This window comes from Microtus ochrogaster, chromosome 8 (genome assembly GCF_000317375.1).
Source record: "Microtus ochrogaster isolate Prairie Vole_2 chromosome 8, MicOch1.0, whole genome shotgun sequence".
NCBI classification, from domain to species: domain Eukaryota; kingdom Metazoa; phylum Chordata; class Mammalia; order Rodentia; family Cricetidae; genus Microtus; species Microtus ochrogaster.
The window spans coordinates 50,169,835-50,189,900 of NC_022015.1; the positions used below are offsets into that span (position 1 = coordinate 50,169,835).

The window sequence follows — 20,066 nt, forward strand, 5'->3', positions numbered from 1 at the left end:
AAAGCACACAAACATCCTGCCTTTTCTCTAGAATTGTTTAGAGTCTTTTTCATGGTCAAATGTTCCTTTAACAATGTCACTGGTTTTTCCAATTTACTGTTTCTGAAGTATTTTAGGGAGAAATTCATGAATCTTTGAAAATTGCCAAAACATTGCCCCTCATGATACCAACCACCTACTTTTTACGTCTTTTTTTACTCTTGTTAGCAAACTTCTGAGTCTAATTATGCTGCTCATTCATACATTAGTATATGATTCTTCATTTTTATTTTAAATTGTTTCATGTAGGGGGGTATCTATGTACTATGTGTATCTATGTACTATGTGTGTCATTAATGTGTTTACAGGGAAGAAGGAACCATAATATTACATGTAACTGGGATTACAGATGACTGTAAATTACCTTGTAGGGGTTGAACCGACTTTTCTGGAACAGCACTCCACTGAGCCAGCTCCATTGAGAAATGTTCTTGTGGGGGGTATAGAAAGTTTATTACAGGGTATGGGGGAAGAGAGAGAAAGGGAGATGGAAAGAGAGAGAGAGAGAGAGAGAGATGGAGAGAGAGAGAGGGGGGGGGGGAAGAAAAAAGAGAAGAAGGGGAGGGAGATGAGAGGGACAAAGAGCTGCCTCTTCTGAAAATGGTTGAAAGATAGAGAGGGCAATGTTCTTAATCTAATGTTCTTTTTGTGATAGTAAACTGTGGTTTGTGTTGGCTTTTCAGACAATGGAGGCACTCAATGGTGGGAAAGTCTTCGCCAATGCATACTTGGCAGATTTAGGAGGCTGCATAAAAGCATTAAAATATTGTGCAGGCTGGGCTGACAAAATCCATGGCCAAACAATACCAAGCGGTAAGTATACCTAGAAAAAAAGCAAGGTTGGTAGGAGAGGCAAGGCGACCACCATAGAGATGATAACTTAAAACTCTGAGAAAGATGTCGAACAATAAGGCAATAATTATTTTCCCCTTGACTTTGGATCAACACATTTCTGAAGAAGAGAGTTGTATTGAGTCAATAGATTTTAAAGGTAATCATGTGGGAATTACAACTATGGAGAGTGTAGAAGGCAGTACAGTGAGCTGTTCTCATAGAATCATCATTTACAAATCCAAGTGAGGTGTCTAAATGCTCAAACTTTCAGAGTTAGCCACTGAAATCACCGATTTCTGCTTCATTTCCATAACAACATCGACATTCCACCTTTAATGTGATTGCTTAAGACGTTTGGTCCAGAAAGAGGCAAGTGTGCCCCTTTAAGTTCAATTTATTTAAAAAAACAAAACAAAACTAATTCATATTAACATGCTTCCCAACACACAAAACATGATGAGAAAATATTCACTCGCTGAGTTTAAAGGTTTGCATGGAAGAATTTGTACAAGTATTCCTCTATATGCATGTAGCAGAACAGACACATGAAAAGTATTTCCAGAGGGAAAGAATCAATTTGGCAATAAAATAAAGGCTGAATTTCATGTCTATAATCGGAATGACTTCAGGAACTTAAGAGTCCACTTCCAGTTCTGACACTAGCATACATTTCCACTAACTGAAGGATTCAGTCTGAGAGGTGGTCACTAGGAAGCAAGAAGATGAAACGAGACAACAGAGGGAACGTGAACGGGGATGTTTCGTGGCTCCCACTCCACTCTTAGAGAAGGTAGAAGAAGCTGCTGAGAATGCCGCGAGAACTTGACAGGGAAGCACCGCCGTGGTAGCAGTAGACCCAGAACAAAACACAAAACAGCAAAATTCCCAGGGTGGCTACACCAAAGCGTGGCACAGGAGTTGACCAAACCCAGATGGTAGATTGAAAGACACTGTATGTGTGTTTGATAGGCAAGAGAAAAACCTATAATTTCAAGTCAGTAGAAAGACTGCTTACTCTGGGGAGATGGTTGGCTATTTTAAATCTTTTACCTTTTAAAGATTGGTACTACTGGGAGATTTGGAATGCTGGAAACATTTGCATGTTGGCTCCTTACCCAAAGGGGACCTCCCCTCCCAGAACTTTTCCTGCATCACTCTGTGAACACAGGTGCTGCAGGGAAGGCAGCCATCTCAGAATACTAGGAATGGAGTTAACCTTGTCAGATCTTTGCCCACCTACTGACTTATTTCCCTGTATTTCAGCCTGTCCATTCTAACTGCTGTTTGAGAGCTCTGTTGTTTACGTTATTAACCTTGTAGATGGGATATTTTGTTTCTCTTTGTTCTTCATTGTGGAACCTCCTTTCATACCACGCTCACAACACCCTGTCCTGAGTAGATCCCACATTTGCCTTTGCTGGATGGTGTGTTTGCTCTGTTTTTCAGATGGAGATATTTTCACTTATACAAGACGTGAGCCTATTGGAGTGTGTGGCCAAATCATCCCTGTAAGTTCTTCTTAATGACTCCCATGGGGGAAAGAAAGCTGTGATTCCATTTGATCTGAAGGTCATACCCACACAAGTGAAGCTTATATGATGATTTTGTGTGAAGTAAATTCAGTAAGTCTGACTGTCTGAAGCTCGTATTCCTGTAACCTAGCTTCTTGGATATGAATTATCTGGTCCAGAACCCCCTAAAACTACTGCTGTACCGTGTGAGAATGTTTCAGTGTTGCCAAATAAGCCCTAAGTATTTGAGAATTGGTTGTTTGGAAATTGTACTCTGTTCTGGTTCTCGTGAACTGTGCTTTACAAGTGTAAGACAAAGTTTGACATGGCTCATCTGTGTTGGGATACTTCAGTGGGACACAGCAGGGTCCACAGCTCCCAATGCTTCTGTCTGCTCCTGAGACTTCCCACCATGGACAATGGCAACAGCAAGATTGCTCAAGTCTTGTAAAATATCTTTTGATTTAAATGGAAGGAAAAGTCTCCATGAAAACTGGAATAGTTTGTGGCCTGTATTGCACCATTAGTTAACAGAGATTAGTACTTAAATTTATTCAGCCAAAAATACCATGTTCCGGATGTAACCAGATTTCCTCCAAGATTAATAGAGAACACTGGCCAGATACATCTGATACTATTTAAAAGGCAAAATTAAAACACAGTGAAGTTTGTCCCGAAGTTTTCGGAATGACATTGACTCTCCTTTAGTGAGATGAATATATCAATGTATTTCATGGAACTGTCCAGTACTTCAAAGACTTAAAAAATGTTCAAATATACTTACTTCACTCTACCAGCTAGGACTATTGGATACATTTAAACATTAACTTCCCCTGTGTTGTTTTGTTTTTCTTGGATTCAAACCCTGGGCTTCACTCATGATAGGCAGGTGTGCGCTTTGCCATAGCTCTGAATTTCTCAATTAATCCTGGAGACATCTAAAGTAGAGAGGACTGTTTTCAGGACTCATGAGTGGAGAATGCATTGGAGTGAGAAGCAGTAGCACATCTTATTTCTTATATGTGGCCAATGGTTTTCTGAAATCCAAACCCAAGCATTTACCCCACTGGATGTGAACTTGATTTGCCTTCGATGATATTGTTTATCTTGGCCTGAGCAAAGTTCTGTATTGTGGAAAGTACATTCAGTATGTCCATGACCTGGTTTCAGTCTCCAGGATCTAAGAAGAAAAAATGAAGTCTCCTAGATATTAAATGTGCTGAAAGATCTTATAATTGGGTGAATTCAGTAAATGCTCTCTAGAAAGATATAGGGAGAAATTGTCATATTTTTAAACTATCTACAACATTTGACATACTTAATTATTTAAAAAACATAAAATAATATCACCCTTGTAGAATAAGAATTCAAAATAACAGTACTTGATTAAATTTGGGAGTGTTTCCCTATTCCCTTCTATGTGGTTAGTTCAGGACATTTAGCATTTACAAGTTGCTTTTAGCAGTGAACCTACGTAAGATATGCCTTATAATTACACAGAATTTACCAGTTTTTACTCAACATCTATCAAGGCAGGCTGTTTTAGAAACTGTTCTTTGAGACAATGTAAAATTGCTCAATTTTGCTTTCTAGTGGAATTTCCCGTTGCTCATGTTCATTTGGAAGATAGGCCCTGCCCTTGCCTGTGGGAACACAGTGATCGTCAAACCCGCAGAGCAAACCCCTCTCACTGCTCTTCATATGGCATCTTTAGTAAAAGAGGTAAGTCTCCAGAGTCTAAACGTGCAGGCGAATTCAGGGTCCCCCGTTCAACTTACAGCCTGGTTTGCACTGCGGTGAGCTTCACGCATCACACATGGCTTCTGCCCAGTCATGGAGAAAAAAGCAGCAGAACTACAAGCTATAACTTTTGTCAGCCAATACAAGTGCGTCTCCAGATAAATAATCACAGAGGCTTATAGCCAGTCACCTTGTAATCCGTTACTTATATTGCTCCAGTCTCGTGAACGTAATTCCTGAGGACACAATGACATTCTTTCCATTGCTGAAATGTGTGTTGTCACTGCTGCACTTATAACCGGCTGGGTTGTTGCTGTGAATTTCTTCAGTTATTTTAGTTTGAATGTGACTGAAGGTTAGAGGCCACATGTGTCAATATGTTTGTTGTAACATTGGGTCACTTGTCCATCACAGCTTCAGATAAAGTTTCTTTCCTATTCAAAGTGCACAGAGTACATGACACTTTAATTAACCAAAATGAGTGATTTCACCCTTTAAAAACAACTTACCGGTTTCTTCTCTTAATATAATACCAAAAAGTCAAAAGGGCAACTTAGAATTTTGAAATCTGAAACAATATCCTTAAGATATTTTTCATTTCAATTTAAAATGGACAAAATTTGTCAAAATGAGGCATTTTTGATTCAAATACCTTGAAATCTTAGTATGCCCATCAAACTAGTGCCTCTGTCTTTGTTGCGTTCAGTGGAACAGGAATCACTCTGTACTATCATTCTGGGATGAGAGGCTTTGCTATGCGATGTCTTCCTGATAAACAATACCTCTAGGGATTTGTAGCTTTGCTACTCTGCTTCGAAAGTCAAGAGTGAAAAACTGAAAATGTGCCCTCTCTTTAGACTTTTAGCTTTGCTGAGGATACTAAGTGCTTTCTTTCGGAGTACGTACTTTATCATATTTTTCTGGCTCCTTTTTCAAGGAGTTCCCCCTTCTGACAGTTGACACAGCTAATCATTGCAACTACAATCTATTGATGAGATATTTGGCTTTGGAAGAAGGTGTTTCTCAATCATATCACCTTTGAGCACATTTTCATATAGAAAAGGAAAGGAAATGATAATTAAAAATAATAAATACTTAAGTGAATTTTTCTTGGTACAAAAAAACTTTAAAGGTTAGAAGAAGAAAACAGTTTCTGTCATGTAGTCACCTCTATTGAGAATTAAATTCTTGATTGTTGACTGTCTGCCTCTTAACTTGCAGGCAGGATTTCCTCCTGGCGTGGTGAACATTGTTCCTGGTTATGGGCCAACTGCAGGGGCAGCCATTTCCTCTCATATGGACATCGACAAAGTGGCCTTCACAGGATCAACACAGGTAGTACCAGTCTCTGGGTGCCTCCTCTTTAATGAGAACAAGCCTGGTCTCCACAGCTGGTTCTCAGCCAACACTTCTACAAACAAAAGTTGTTTCAATGATTTGTTACTTACTCTGCCCTTGAAATATGTTTATCAAGAACAAAGTGGGTGGATTTAGGATGAAAGAAAATAACTGCTACTAATTCAGAATGATTGCAATTTTCAAAGTGTTTCTTGTTATCGCTTAGAAATATAGGCTCTGGGCTTTCAGATGAGTGGGAAAGTGGATGGTAAAGCATATAAGTCAGACCACAGTGATTTATATGAGTGAATGTAAGTACAACCTCTAGATTAAGAAAATCAAATAGTAGAGTCTCAACACTAGCATCTTGCTTGTACTGTCTACCCAACATGCCTTGATAGGGAGACAAATTCCTCTTCCTTCCATGTTTCTGATGGAGAGCCTTAGTGTTCCGTGCTTCTGACGTCACCATTCAACCCATACAAAGTTGAAAAACAGGAAAGAGCCCAAAACACTATGAGAAGAAGTGGCAGGTGGAGGGAGAGAAAAAGGCTTGAATATAGTTCTCGATATTGCATGAGCTTCTATATAAACAAAAAAAGATGTAGAAAAGATGCTATTTCAAGCAAAGTCATGTTTGAGTCACCCTACTTGGCCATCACTTTTTAGTTCATTACTCAACGGAAAAGATACTGCAGGCTTCATCGCCATAGGTGATAAAGAAGAAAGAATAGACTATACCAAGCAATCCACACCTACAAGAAGTAAATAAGATGGGGAAGGCAGAAGATCAAGGAAAGAAAAACTCAGCTGAAGCCAGATAGGTGCCAAAACTTGATGGAGGTACTGAGAAATGGTTTCTCTCTTAACTACTTGAGGACTGAGAAGCAAGAACAGCTGCTGTAATGGTGATGCTGTAGGTCAATATATCAGGGAAGGAAAAGGCAGGCAGATAGATTCTTGGGATCTCTACTCTTCTGCAATGGGGACTCAATGGGCATATCTGGGTCTAAAACCTATGCTGGCTTCTCCAGGCCATCTGTGCTGAAGGCTTTCGGTCCTGACCCCAGATGAAGCATGAATGCTCAGTTGTCATAAAGTGATCCTAATTCATGCACCATTTTGAGAACTCTTTATATGCCCCCCCACACACACACATAAACATGGAAGTTAGGAGATCAGGCAACCTCGGGCTCAAATTCCAATCTAACTCTCTTAGAACTATGTCTCTAAAAAGTTAAGTATCTTTGCCAAATTTGAGTTTCTTTATTTGAAAAGTTGAATGTAACATCTATTTTTCACAGTTTTACTTAATAAAAAAGGAGAGCCTGTAGAATAAGACACTTAACACCCCTCTGAGAACTCAGGAAATATCTTGGTCACTTTTCCTTTTCCCAGGTTTTGGTTTGCATGTGGGTATCTGCACCTCTCACCTGACCCCCAGTGTTCCCACACTGCCTCGGTGCTCCTAGCTGAAGTTCTAAGAAAATCATGAATTAAACAATGTTTCCGTTTGTGTTCTCACTGTCTGATAATCAAGAGCATGTGTGTCCTTGCGGATTCATCTCTTTTTATGTCTGGCTAGTCTCAAAGACTCTGTTGTTCAGGGTTAGCCACACAATGGTGGCCTCTAAATAACAGAATGATAACAGCACCATTTTAGAAGCCACAATGAGGGGAAACATAGCATTAGCCCAACACAAGCGCTCTGTGGAAACTTGTTTATTCGTTTTTCTCAAAGTTTGTTACCTGATTTATACTAAAGGTCCTGAGCCATTTTTAATCCAGAAGCAAATGATAGATTGATTGCATCTCTCATGGTCACAATAATGAAACGATCTAACAAAAATTTTAATGTAATTTCGACATTGAAAATTTTAAAGAACTCATGTTTTTAAAAGAATCGTAGCCACATTGCGTAAGACACATTTTCGAGAACACTGGTCACCTCTGCTTCACGCGGGATACCACTAGAGGATGACAGTTTGAGTTTTGACCATTCTCATTGTCCTCTTTGGAAAAATAAAATTTTACTGGTAAAATCGTGGGAAAAAAATTACTTGCTGTTTTTCTGAGAAAATTCAAGTAAGCTTCAAATTGTCCACCTGAAACTGCGACATATGTAAAATCTTTATTCCACCCTCATATTTCTAACCAGCTTTCCTATTCATTCTTTGGCATGTGTAGCTTTAGAAATTTTCTTCTGGTCTTACTCCATTAACTATGGCAAACGTTAGCTGTGTTAGGAGAACTTTTCTACTAAACTGATTGGGTAACTCCAGAAAGGTAAAATTTGTAATATAGAAAACAGTAACTTCTTAAATGGAAACAGTCACAGGGACTGTGCTACAGAGACTCAGCATGGTGGCACACACCACATGGGAAGCAAAGTTGGAGGATCACAAGTTTGAAGTCAGACTGAGCTATACAGGGATACACTGTCAGCAATAAAAAAAGGACAAAAAATGAAGGAAGGCAGAAGCATGAGAGAGAAGTAGGGAAGGCAAATTTCAGGTAGGGCTTCCCCAGGACATGACTAACTTTTGTTTATTTTTGTTCATCTAATTTCAGGAATTAAATTTAAGCCTATAAAATTAGTAATAATATGAAAATCTTAGTAGAATGAATATCTTTTCTGTAATGCATAATTGCAATGCAGTATCGACATAGAAATGATCTCAACACTCTGATATGACAGAAAGAGTTATCCAGTATGTGGAATAGTACAAGAAACACAGAGGATTAAAGAAACAAAATATAATCGCAACCTCTATAAGGCAGGGCAAAGAATATTTTCATTAGAATGTGATTGTGGTGTACATAATGAAGTCCAAGTCATTATAAAACCTGGAGTTAGGGATGGAAAAGAAAAACTATTGTTTAGAAAATAGCTTTCATTCAAACGGATCTAAAAAGAGACAATAAAATAAAATGAAATTAATACTGAAATGAATGTCATCTTTTAGATGAAGGACCTAGAATTACGGAAGAACAAAGAATGGGAGGATTACAGATAAGGACAGGAGGAACACAGAGCTCAGCGTCAGTCTTTTCAGTGTCGATTGTGCAGAGTGAGCACATGTGTAGGAGAAACAGAAGCACAGACCAGAGTGAAGGGGGTACTGAGATCCATAAACAATAAGCGTACTGTGAGAAGCACACACGGACATGTGGCAATCTGATGGGACATTTTTTGCAGATATGTACGATACCATTTAGGGCATTCCAGGTGTATTTTCACATGTTTCTTTGGAAGACCCGGAAAAAAAGAATCACACTCATCTAGAGTCATCAGAGGAGGGCTCCAAGAGAATCTGGGCTAAGAGATGAACCCAAACTAAGGAGGAACTGAGTTCTCTAAATGTCACCAGAGGGATAGGAAGTCAATATGCGATGTGTTTTGGTGTATTTCTGATCAAACACAGAAAGAAAGTTATGATGAAAATGAAAAATAAGTTTATCTGCCCACACATGAAAGTCAGCTCTCGCAATTACAGTGTCTCCGCTCTTGTCCACAAACATTTTCTGATTTGCCTCGTATTTGCTGACTTGATGGTGGAGGCTTTCACAACTGACGTTGCCAGGTCCTAAACACCAGCATTTCATGTTTCTTCCAAATGAAATTTCATGGTGATGTAAATGTCTTATAAATTGAAAGAATTAAACGAACCTATCTAAATAAGAACAAACTAAGTGTGCTCTGTGATGTTTGATTTCAGGTTGGCAAACTGATCAAAGAAGCTGCAGGAAAAAGCAATCTGAAGAGGGTCACCCTGGAGCTGGGGGGAAAGAGTCCTTGCATTGTGTTTGCAGATGCTGACTGTGAGTACAAGTCCCTTGTTAGCATCTCACCTTCTTCCTCCCGATGCCTGATGATGTCACACATCACCTGGAGTTTCGAGGTGACTTTGCTTCAAGGTGTAAGGAATTAAGTTGAGTCTGTGATGATTCTGCAAAGCCTTTGAATTGTTCCATATATTAGATAAATTACATGCAGATAAGATTCTGCCCTGTGTTGGAATAGCTTGCTCCTTTCCAGTGTCAATCTGAGGTAGTATAAATAAGCTGCATCTAGAATCTTGATATGGTTTTGATAATACTGTATCATCGTATCTTTAATTGTGCAGAGGACATGAGATACTTGAGCCGTTTGGAGCCAAAAGGAGTTTTGCTGTCAGAAATTTTATAATTTCTTTCTGCCTTCACTCGGGACCATTTAGAAGAAGAATAAAGAATAATAGATTTAAATAATATTCTGTTTAAATAATTTCTTCTTTTTTCCAATTAATGTTAGTGAAGTTGAAATACACTGAGTTTATCATTTGTATGTGAACCCATCCATAAAATTCCAAACCATTCTGATTTTTACTACCAAATGAAATCCTCAGGTTACTCATTTAGGAGTAAGTTCACTAAAATTCATGGTCTAGCATTCCTTCAATAGTTGCATAATTACAGTGAGACTCTAAGCACAAATAGTTCATCAAGTTTGCTGTTGTGACTGTTGTGCTCCTTACTGGAGATTTTAAAACTTATTTTCTAGTTATTGCACAACACATGGCACAGTCCCCAGTTTATTATTCTCTAAAATCTCCTCACTACAACTGAAGCAGTAACTATTGGCTCACATGTTACTTCAGAGATTCTGAGAAAGTAGCGATAGGAGATTGTGACCCATCTCTCGAGGGCACTGGGAATTCAACTCCAGTGCACCAGCAGAGCTCCAAGTGCTTTTAATCACTCAACCATCTCTTCAGGATGAGTGTGTGTGCACACATGCACGTGTGTGTGCTTTAGAAAACATTTCTGCATTAATGTAAACATTTCCTTTGCAGTGAACATGGCTGTTGAGTTTGCACACCATGGTGTGTTCTACCATCAAGGCCAATGTTGTGTCGCAGCATCTAGAATTTTTGTTGAGGAATCAGTTTATGATGAGTTTGTGAAAAGGAGTGTTGAGCGAGCTAAGAAATATGTTCTTGGAAATCCTCTGACTGCAGGAATAAATCAAGGCCCTCAGGTAAGTATAGAATAAAAAAAAAAAAAGACAAGCATTTCCAATACAAGTGCAAAGAACTACTAGAACTCATGTTGATAGTGTTGACTTTACCTCTTAGCTATGTGTTTTGCTAGGGGACATTATAACTCTGACTTCATTATGTTAAAAAGGCTAATTCCCAATAGTAAAGAAATCATTTTAATTTTGTGTTGGCAAAAAACTTTTACATATCTAGAAACAGTTTAGGAATAATGCTGGGAATGAAACATGTACAGATGTAAAGATCTGAGAAGATATCCCAGTGGATAAAGCACTTGCCCTGCAAGCATTAGTTCAGAGTTTGAATCCAGCACCCAGATAAAAACTGAATATATGTGGTAGTTCCCAAAGTTCAGGAAATAAGTCAGGAATTTTCCAGGGCAAAGTGACTAACTAGAACAGGCAAACTCATACTGTTTAAAAGGCCATCCTGAACAATAGACATGACCCAACAATAGGCATATTCCCTGACATGGGATTCCCTCTGTATGCTGTGAATACCATTGGTTAATAAAGAAACTGCCTTGGCCTGTTGATAGGGCAGAACTTAGGTAGGCAGTGAAGCCTAAACTAAATGATGGGAGAACGAAGAGCAGAGTCAAAAAGAAGCCATATATCCCCACCAGAGACAGACACCAAAACCTTGCCAGTAGGCCACGAGCCTCATGGTAAAATATAAAATAATGGAGATGGGTTAGTTCTAGATATAAGAGCTATCTAGCAATAAATTTAAGTAATTGGCCAAGCAGTGTTTTAAATAATATAGTTTCTGTGTGATTATTTTGGGGTTAAGTGTCTGGGAACCAACAAGTAGCCTCTCTCCTTACTACAATTTCCTCTCTGAAGAATAAAGGTCTCCTATACTCAAAAACACCTCCTTCTCATGTGACATACTCACTGGATCAGGATCAAAGTCCTCCTTTTCACGTTACTCCTTTATCTCAGTAAGGACTAACTTTTCAGGCGTATGTGTTAAATCATTAACACATTTCTTCCAAGGCGAATACATAACAGATGTGTGAAAGGTCCAATCGCTGTGCTTAGTAAATGTACTAAATTTACAAACTCTTACACTTTTCTTCCCCCCCCCCCAAAAAAAAATCACAGGAAAAACTCAGCTGAGAATAGGTAGAATGAGCTGAACCTCTGCTGAACTGACTTGAGGGTATCCTGGACGTTAGAGTTGTTGAATGCAGCGATTATCTACCTGTGGGTCATGATAATCAGAAAACACATATTTCTCGTGGTCTTAGGAAGTGAGTCACCATTCAGTAGCAAAACTGCAGTTATGAAGTAACCAGAAAAATAAATTTGTGGCTGGGGGTTTCTAATACTATCAAAAATACGTGTTTTCCAATGGTTGCCACTCACATATTGAGGGCCATTGATATAATGGTTTACATTTACTTTCCTTCTCCCTATGATTTCTTTCAACTAGATCGACAAGGAACAACATGATAAAATACTTGATCTCATTGAGAGTGGGAAGAAAGAAGGAGCCAAACTGGAGTGTGGTGGTGGACGCTGGGGGAACAAAGGCTTCTTTGTTCAGCCCACAGTGTTCACCAATGTTTCCGATGAGATGCGCATTGCCAAAGAGGAGGTAATAGTTCTACTCTACGTGATTCTGTTTCTGAGCTTGTCATGTTCTTCTGTGTTTAACCCATGTCCCTCTAAAACCCACAGCTCCTTGAATAGTGTTCCCCTGAAATGCTTGTTGGTAAACCCTTAAGTAATTTGAGATCAAGAAGGATCACTGAGGAATCCAATGGTCTACAATTAGTTTATGTCACACACAGAACAAAGTCCACAGCAGCTTCTCTAAGGTGCTTCCATCACAGCCTTACAGAAATGGGAAATGGCCCTGTCATTTGTCAAAACAGAAACAAATGTGCACAACATTGCATTACATATGCCAGGCACTGAACAACATATTCTGGATGATCTCAGTCATGCAGAAAATAGATAAAAAAACAAACAAATAAGTACATAAATAAATGAAAATAGAAAGTCAAACTTTCAGGGACAGAGTGGACTGACTTTATATGGGAAGTAAAAGTGAGTTTTGGGAGTGCCATCTAAGTAGCATCAATAAGGATGGTACCCAAGTATTCAACAATAATTAAGAGGAACTAGTTCGTGATTAACATGGTAGCTATCATACATCATGAGTCTAAGGACTTTTAATATATGCAGAGATATGAGCATTTGTCTTGGACAATGACAATGACATGTACTACACTACAATGAGAAGATACTCAAAGGCAATCATAATTTAAACAGATGTCCCTGATACGGCAGGGGATCTGAGAGGCTATTATCGTTACCTATACAATGTCAGCAAATAAGGAGAAAGGGGGACTATTTAGCTGTGCCAGAAGAGAAAATAAATATAAAGAACAGAATAAAAACATCATATGTGGATCATACAATACATTTAGATTGTTTGCATCATTTCACTCCTCAACTGCATTTGAATTTCTGCACTTACTGGCCAATCCTCTTTGATTACAGCTATTGTTCTTGTAGACCTTGATTAACATGGATGAGAAGGACAGTAAAGCAGAAAATAATCTTCATTCAAGAAGCATTTACTGTGCTCCTATAATGTGCTCACTAGAATAGCTCATCTGCTGCTTCGAAATAGGAGCCCAGAGCCTAGACTGTGTCAGTTAAGTTGCTACAGCTCACAGCGAATCCACCATAACCCTGCTCCAGTTGTTTTCCCTTTCCAGTAGTCACACCATTTTGCTTCCCAGTTACAGGGTCATGAGAGAGTTTAGAACCCCAGGGTCTGCCCCAGCCTTCAGGGAGGTGTCACTAACTCCCCCCATGACAGTCCAATAGACTCAGAACCAGAAAACCTTTGGACACCTCTGAGGTTTTGCCAACCATGCTCATATTTCCCAGGAGAGTATACTAACATTCCAAGAGCTCTCTCTTTTATTTAAGTTTGATTAATAACTTTTCAAAGTACAAAAGCTTAATATCTCTGAGAAGACACAGTTGTTTCTTCTTACCTGTGCGGTGAGATATTGACTGAGTTGTGTGGGCTTTATTAACTAGATTCCAGCAAAAGTGCAAGACTGGCTCACACTAGAATAATCAAGTGTGATGGTGGCCACTGCTAGGGACCTCTGGCTTTACTGTAGATTAGTTCCAGAGTTAGGCTTTGACTAAGGAGTCATTTTGTTCAGTACTGGTGCATAGCATTCAATGTGACGACACTTGGGAATAAAAATCTGTGTTATATTACACAGCATTTATAATCATGGAATGCTATGAACATAATATGATGGATGATATTTAAATCAATGACACACTGGTGTTCGAAGCATAAACATTGTTCCCAATTGTTGTCCATTTGTTACTCTTAGAGCACAGGACTGCTTTCTTCATCATGCTGTCCTGTACAGTAACTTGAGCAACGAAGAAAACTAGGCTTTGATGTATCCAAAGAAATGATACACTTAGTAATTTGCTGTTTGGTCCTTATATTTTGGGCCACTCTGTCACAGCATGTAAGAATAAATGCTGCATGATCATTGGTGTGTGCTCCATAGAGACAATCACACATGATCACAACATGTTTCCATGTTCACTGACCAGGGTCATCTGTTTTGATCCTTACACACAGGTCTAAAGTGAGAGAGCTTAGCCAATGGAGAATGGCTTCTAGGGAAGCATAAGTAGTGTATTTAAAGCATATGTACTGTATATATTGTTAATCTATTTTTGTGTTATTTTTGTGTAGATATTTGGACCAGTGCAGCAAATCATGAAGTTTAAAACTATAGATGATGTGATCAAGAGAGCGAACAATACCTCCTATGGCCTGGCAGCTGGAGTCTTCACAAAAGACCTGGATAAGGCTGTCACTGTTTCTTCTGCTCTGCAGGCCGGGGTAGTGTGGTAAGTGCATCTGAAGTAAGCTGTACCCTTCCTGTATCAGCCACATGTGCAGGCTGAGTTGGCCTCCTTCAGATTTGAAAACTCATTTGCAATTACCAGACCAACTAGAAAAGTAATTGTCTTATTTTTTTAAGCCAAATTAACTTTATCCAACTTTTTCAAGTTACCTCTCTAAAACATTTTATGCATGTTACTTTGTACATTGTCAAAATTACTAGATAATTTCAAGGTATGGAGTACTATTTTGAACAGCAGAGGTAAAAATTGTTGTCTTCAAGTTTAACTATGTTAGATAATGTTCTGGTGCCTTATGTATGTGGAAAGTTATTATTGTTGCTGATGTTGTCTTTATTATATTCCACAATGAATACTAGACCTTGTGCCCTGTAGAGTCTATACAAGTGCTCTAAGCCTCAGAACTGTCTCCAGTTTATTATATACATATGTGTGTTTGTGTATATATATATATTAGACTTGAACTTGTTGAGTTGCTGAGTCTGTCCTTGAACTCATTCTTTGGTCCAGATTAGCTTTGAACTTATCATGTTCCTGCTTCAGGGTCATGAGTAAATTGGATCCTGGGTTTGCATCCCAAGCAAGGTGGTTCTCAGCTTGTATATTAGGGTATTTTTTTGTATTGTAAATTCTTATTCTAGAATTTTTATGTCATTTTTAGAAGAACATAATAAATTTTGTGAAGCAATTTTCTCTCACTTTTGACTAAATCTGTCTTCAATTTTATAGTTAACTTAGATGATTCTCAGCTGTGCCTCTCAAACTGCTGCTTTGCCCAGCCAGCTCTGTTCCCTTGATTATTTCCTTGGCAACCTTTTTCTCATAAAGCCTTCCTTCCCTCAGTCCTAGCAATAGTGCAGGCTTATTTCCCTTCTCTCACCTAATCCATTTAAGGAAAATCAGGAATCAAAACGCATCCTAAAAACACAACCAAGCAATTCTTTACCCTCCTTCCCGCTTGAAAAATCTTTCCTTCCATCAAAGGAAGTCACTAGTTAGTCACTAATAACTCAAAATTGCAATCTACTTCTTAAATTCATCATTTAAGTTACCTGAAAGCTGTTATTTATTAATCATATCTATGGTAAAAACAGGAACTTGCTGAGGGTAAGGAATTCATAGAGACCTTGAAACGACTAGCATAGTGAGAGCCAGGCCATCACACCCTCTAATAAATCCTCTTAAATCAGGCACACAAACATACACTCTAAATAATAGACAGGCAGGCAGGCAGGCAGGCAGACAGACAGACAGACAGACAGACAGACAGACAGACAGACAGATGGATAGACAAATTTTACAGAAATAGGGAAGTGGAGCTAGAGAGTTGACTCACCAATGAAGAGAAGTTTCTGCTCTTGCAGATGATCCAAAGTCAGCTCCCAGCACTCGACTTGGGCACCTCACAACCACCTGGAATTGCACACTTCTTTTCCTGGCACACTGGCTCTTCCCTCTGCTGTAATTCAGATGAATCTATTTTTATAACTATTGACACTAATAGTGGTACCATTTATTTGTTCCTAGGTAATATATGTGCTTGTTTTCTGCCTTGTAAATTACAGCGCTGCTTTATTCCCCTCTTATCCCATTAAGTATACAGTATTGAATAATAGAGTTCTTAAAGAGACCTCTGAGTCTTTCCATTCCAACTTTGTAATTATGGGGTAAGATAAGAATTATTTGTAATATCCTTTTCTTCCTTGCTTCAGGGTAAACTGCTATATGGTCTTGTCAGCCCAGTGCCCCTTCGGTGGATTCAAGATGTCTGGAAATGGACGTGAACTGTAAGTAAAACCTTGTATTACAAGCATAGTTTTGTGAAAAGGATTGTCACTCCAAGGAGACTGATCCATTTTCACCACCTAAAGTGAAGTATGCCTGCATTCTTCCTTGGAGTTTCTTACTACACAATATCATTTAAAATTTTGGAAGTGCAGAAGAGCAACTGCAGGAGTATACTTTATTAAGCTCTTTTTGCTCATAAGGAACTGTGCTAAGTACCTGCCATGATAGCTGAATTGTTGCATGCTTTTAGTATTGTCTATGCTATAAGTGACAATTGGTCATTAGGGAAAAAAATTTTAGAAAGTAAAAGAATAAACCTGTAATCTAGGAATGCATTTAAATAAATGTGGGAACATTCTAGGTCTTTAAATATAGCACTAAAATGAATTAAAATTGTCTTGTCCCCAAATAATATGCTTCTGGTGACATTTACCTAAAAAATGGTGCATGTGTTAAGGAGTTTGCTGAAAAATGTCTCCAGAAAAGTGACTTTCACTAATGACTCTCAAGAATTAGACTTAGTATTTGGGAGACAGATACAGGCAGATCTCTGAAATTTCAAAGCCAAAATTATCTACATAGTGAGTTCAAATTGTCATCCAGGATTATATAGTGAGTCCCAGGCTCTCCAGGATTACACAGTGAAATCTTGTCTCAAAAGAAAAAGAAAGAAAGAGAAAAAGGAAGAAAGATAAGAAAAGGAAAATAAAAAAGTAAAGAAAAAGAAAAAAGGTAGAAAACAGAATGAAATTAGATGAAAACGGGGCCCCCAAAAGTCAAAATTGGGGATATGCAGTTCCTAATACATTCAGTGGTAATCCAGGAAGCCCAAGATTTGATTTCTGAACCTGTGGTCATTGCTGGCACTGGAATAGGTCGCATGACAAACATCTATCTCTTTGTAATCCTACTCCACATTTGTTTGCTTTATCTTGGGAATGTTCCAAATTTAATCTCTCTGTACTTCACAGGATATTTCTTCTTTTCAGTCAATCAATAAAAATAAGAACAAGAAGACATTCTTAACAATTGTTCTTAAAACGAGAACTAGGATTTTTTTATTTTACTCTATATTTGTCAACACAAGCAATTTCTTTGAATTGTTGTTAAAGTAAATTTCTTGGCACAGAAGGGAGAGCAGACATGGCCTGATACTAAAGCCTTTCCACGTATTCCATGGTCTGTGATGAGAAGCATGAGGTCATGCAGAAGTTTAGTGGAAATGCAGTCACAGACGTCATCCTGAGCTGGGCACGACAATTAGCAGCATGTGATAAAATGACCAGCTGATGTGAGCAGTGAGGACTTGGAAGCCCAGAACTCGTAAGGCATAAGGCATAGACGTTCTGAGCTAAAAAGAACCATAAGCAGTTATTCCTGTGTTCTGTGCTGGAAAATGTTCATGGACACAAATCTAATAGCGTCAGCTTCAAAATGAACAATATTACACATATGATTCTCCAGTGAGTGTCAAGTGAGATTGCAGCTCTAAAAAGAATGGAAAACAATTTGGCCAAAATAATGGGCTAAATTATCTATCTCTTTCAGATAAAACACTTATGAAAATATCTTTAAATAGAATTTAGAAAGTTGAGTTGAAGTCCTTTAGTTACTGTGATAAAGTAGTCCCATTGAAGCCTTCAAGAAGAATTTTCAAAACTTTATTCACAGAGTAATTAATATAAGGAGATTGTGACTCTAGGCATGATAAGGCATCCTCTGTATACATAGGAGAAGTCTTCAGGAGCAGCGCTGAGTAAGAAGGACCAAAATCCTGCTCCTCTGCAAACCTGTGTGTGCATAGGTATTATAATATAGAGAAGGTTCCTAAGAGCATGCAATTTATCTTCTTACCAAAAAAAAAAAAATGCAGTATATAGCTAAGCGCAATCCTCCTAGATAAATCATCCACCAGGTGGAAAGAAACCAAAATTTCCAAAATTGGTCTGGGGCAAAACCCTGAATAAATGTTACTTTGGTACCTAAAGATTGACTTGTCTCAGCCGCTGTTCACTTGGGGATGGCTTTGAAGTTTCCAGGATGTATTATGTAAAATTGATGAATAAAGAAAGTCAACCTTTACTGAAATCCCAAGAGCCTGACTCAGGCCACTCTAGTTTCTTTTCTCCCTAAAATTACATACAATCAACCTAAAAGGTAGAAAGACTGGGTGGTTGTTTTGCCAAGAATCAAAAGAATCCCTTAAAACTACAGCTTCAGAAGAAGAGAACCCAGGATGAAAGTAGATCTTGGTGGTGACTACCTGCTCAGCACTTCTGTAGCAATGCAGATGGTGAGTGTAGGCTCTGGTATAGCTGGTAGTTTCATCTACTGACCTTCAGTGATCATACAGTACAATGGCAGCTACACCTCTCTTACTTGGTAATCTCACAAAATCTGACCAGGTTGAATTATGATTTGGAAAATTAGTTATGTGGTCAAGTGGAGTAATGGAAACAATGGATATTTTCTGTAAAAATAAGCAGAGTTCTGAATTATTTAAAAGAAAAGACATTTAAAATACTGCTCTCCACTGGGGAGTTTATATTTGGTCATGGAGCTTATGGTAAGCTAACCACTATATGGACTATACTGTAGTTAGTAAATATTTTACTTTGTCCCTACTCAGATAAGAAAAAAAAAAACCTTGCACCAAATTACCAGGGATTATATTTGACTTTCACTGTAATATGCAATCATGTTTATATATGCAATTTTCTTTCCTCTCTAGGGGTGAGCATGGCATTTATGAATACACTGAGCTAAAGACGGTCGCAATGAAAATATCTCAGAAGAACTCATAGAGAAGCCAGCAGAGTGAAGAGAAACCCTTCAGCAATTGGACACATCTCCTATAGTCACCAGTAGAGTGCTGTTCTCCTTTAACTTTTTCTTCTATTGATTTCTTAAACATAAGCGATTCATCAGTATTAATGTCACACATAGAAAACATGTAGCTTAATCTGAAAGAATCATTGGCCTTCTAATATGTGACCCTAATTCCTGCCCCAAATGAATAGGATAGATTTAGGTGCATGCTCCCTGTGACTCTGTCCTGATCAGGTGCTTTAGTGTAGATACTTGTTCAGAATATTTACTTAGTAAGGAGAACCAGTAGTGATTTAAACTCTGTCCCTCAGTGACCCCTTGAATTACTCAACACACATAATGACCGCAGAGTAAGTTACTCTGTTCCCTGTGGTTATCCCTGCTGAGTGTGGTGAAATGTTTTCTAGAATGTCATGCCTGCTTGTCAAATGAAATTCCTAGCTGGAATTAGAATGTAAAACTTAATAAAGGCACCCTTTGCATGATTTTGTTTGTCTGTAATTATTTTGGTATAAGTTTGGGCTATGGCTAAACTCTACTGGTCAGTCAAAAGCAGTATTAAATTGAGTTAAAGCATGCAATGCAAAACAAGAACAAATAAACAAAAAATTTACTTCTCAGAAGAATTCTTGAAATAGTTGACATATAGTAGAGACAAACATGATTAGTAATTGATTTCCAAATGCCTTAAAAGTTCTGAGCAGATGTGCCGTCCCACTAATACTTGATAACTGTCATCTCAAGGTGGTTTATTTCTGGAAAGCAAACACATATACCCCGGCATAGCAAAAGAAGGGAGTGTGTAATGGAAACGAGGCTTTTGAAACCCTGCATTCAGTAATGTGCAAAAAGGCAGAGATGAATTCTGAGGGAACAGGGAATAACTTCATGAAGAAATTCAACTAGATATGGATCTTGATAACAAGCTAATTTTCAGGGCATAAAGGGAAAGAAATATCATTTTCTAGTATTATTAGTTATAAAAAAGAGCAGAAACATTCTATCAGGTGCTCTTCTTCAGT

The 20,066-nt window shown here is 38.3% G+C and overlaps 1 protein-coding gene across 1 annotated transcript in view; it reads left to right on the forward strand.

The window, feature by feature from the left end:
* Aldh1a1 (aldehyde dehydrogenase 1 family member A1) overlaps positions 1 to 19,529 on the forward strand; it is a 37,290-nt gene extending 17,761 nt beyond the window's left edge. The window contains exons 4-13 of the mRNA XM_013348091.2: positions 723 to 852; positions 2,320 to 2,381; positions 3,978 to 4,106; positions 5,346 to 5,459; positions 9,182 to 9,284; positions 10,298 to 10,482; positions 11,939 to 12,103; positions 14,255 to 14,412; positions 16,140 to 16,214; positions 18,947 to 19,529. Of these exons, the coding sequence (XP_013203545.1) occupies positions 723 to 852; positions 2,320 to 2,381; positions 3,978 to 4,106; positions 5,346 to 5,459; positions 9,182 to 9,284; positions 10,298 to 10,482; positions 11,939 to 12,103; positions 14,255 to 14,412; positions 16,140 to 16,214; positions 18,947 to 19,019 (1,194 nt within the window). The 3' untranslated portion in view covers positions 19,020 to 19,529. The remainder of the gene's footprint in view (positions 1 to 722; positions 853 to 2,319; positions 2,382 to 3,977; positions 4,107 to 5,345; positions 5,460 to 9,181; positions 9,285 to 10,297; positions 10,483 to 11,938; positions 12,104 to 14,254; positions 14,413 to 16,139; positions 16,215 to 18,946) is intronic.
* Positions 19,530 to 20,066: the final 537 nt, after the last annotated feature.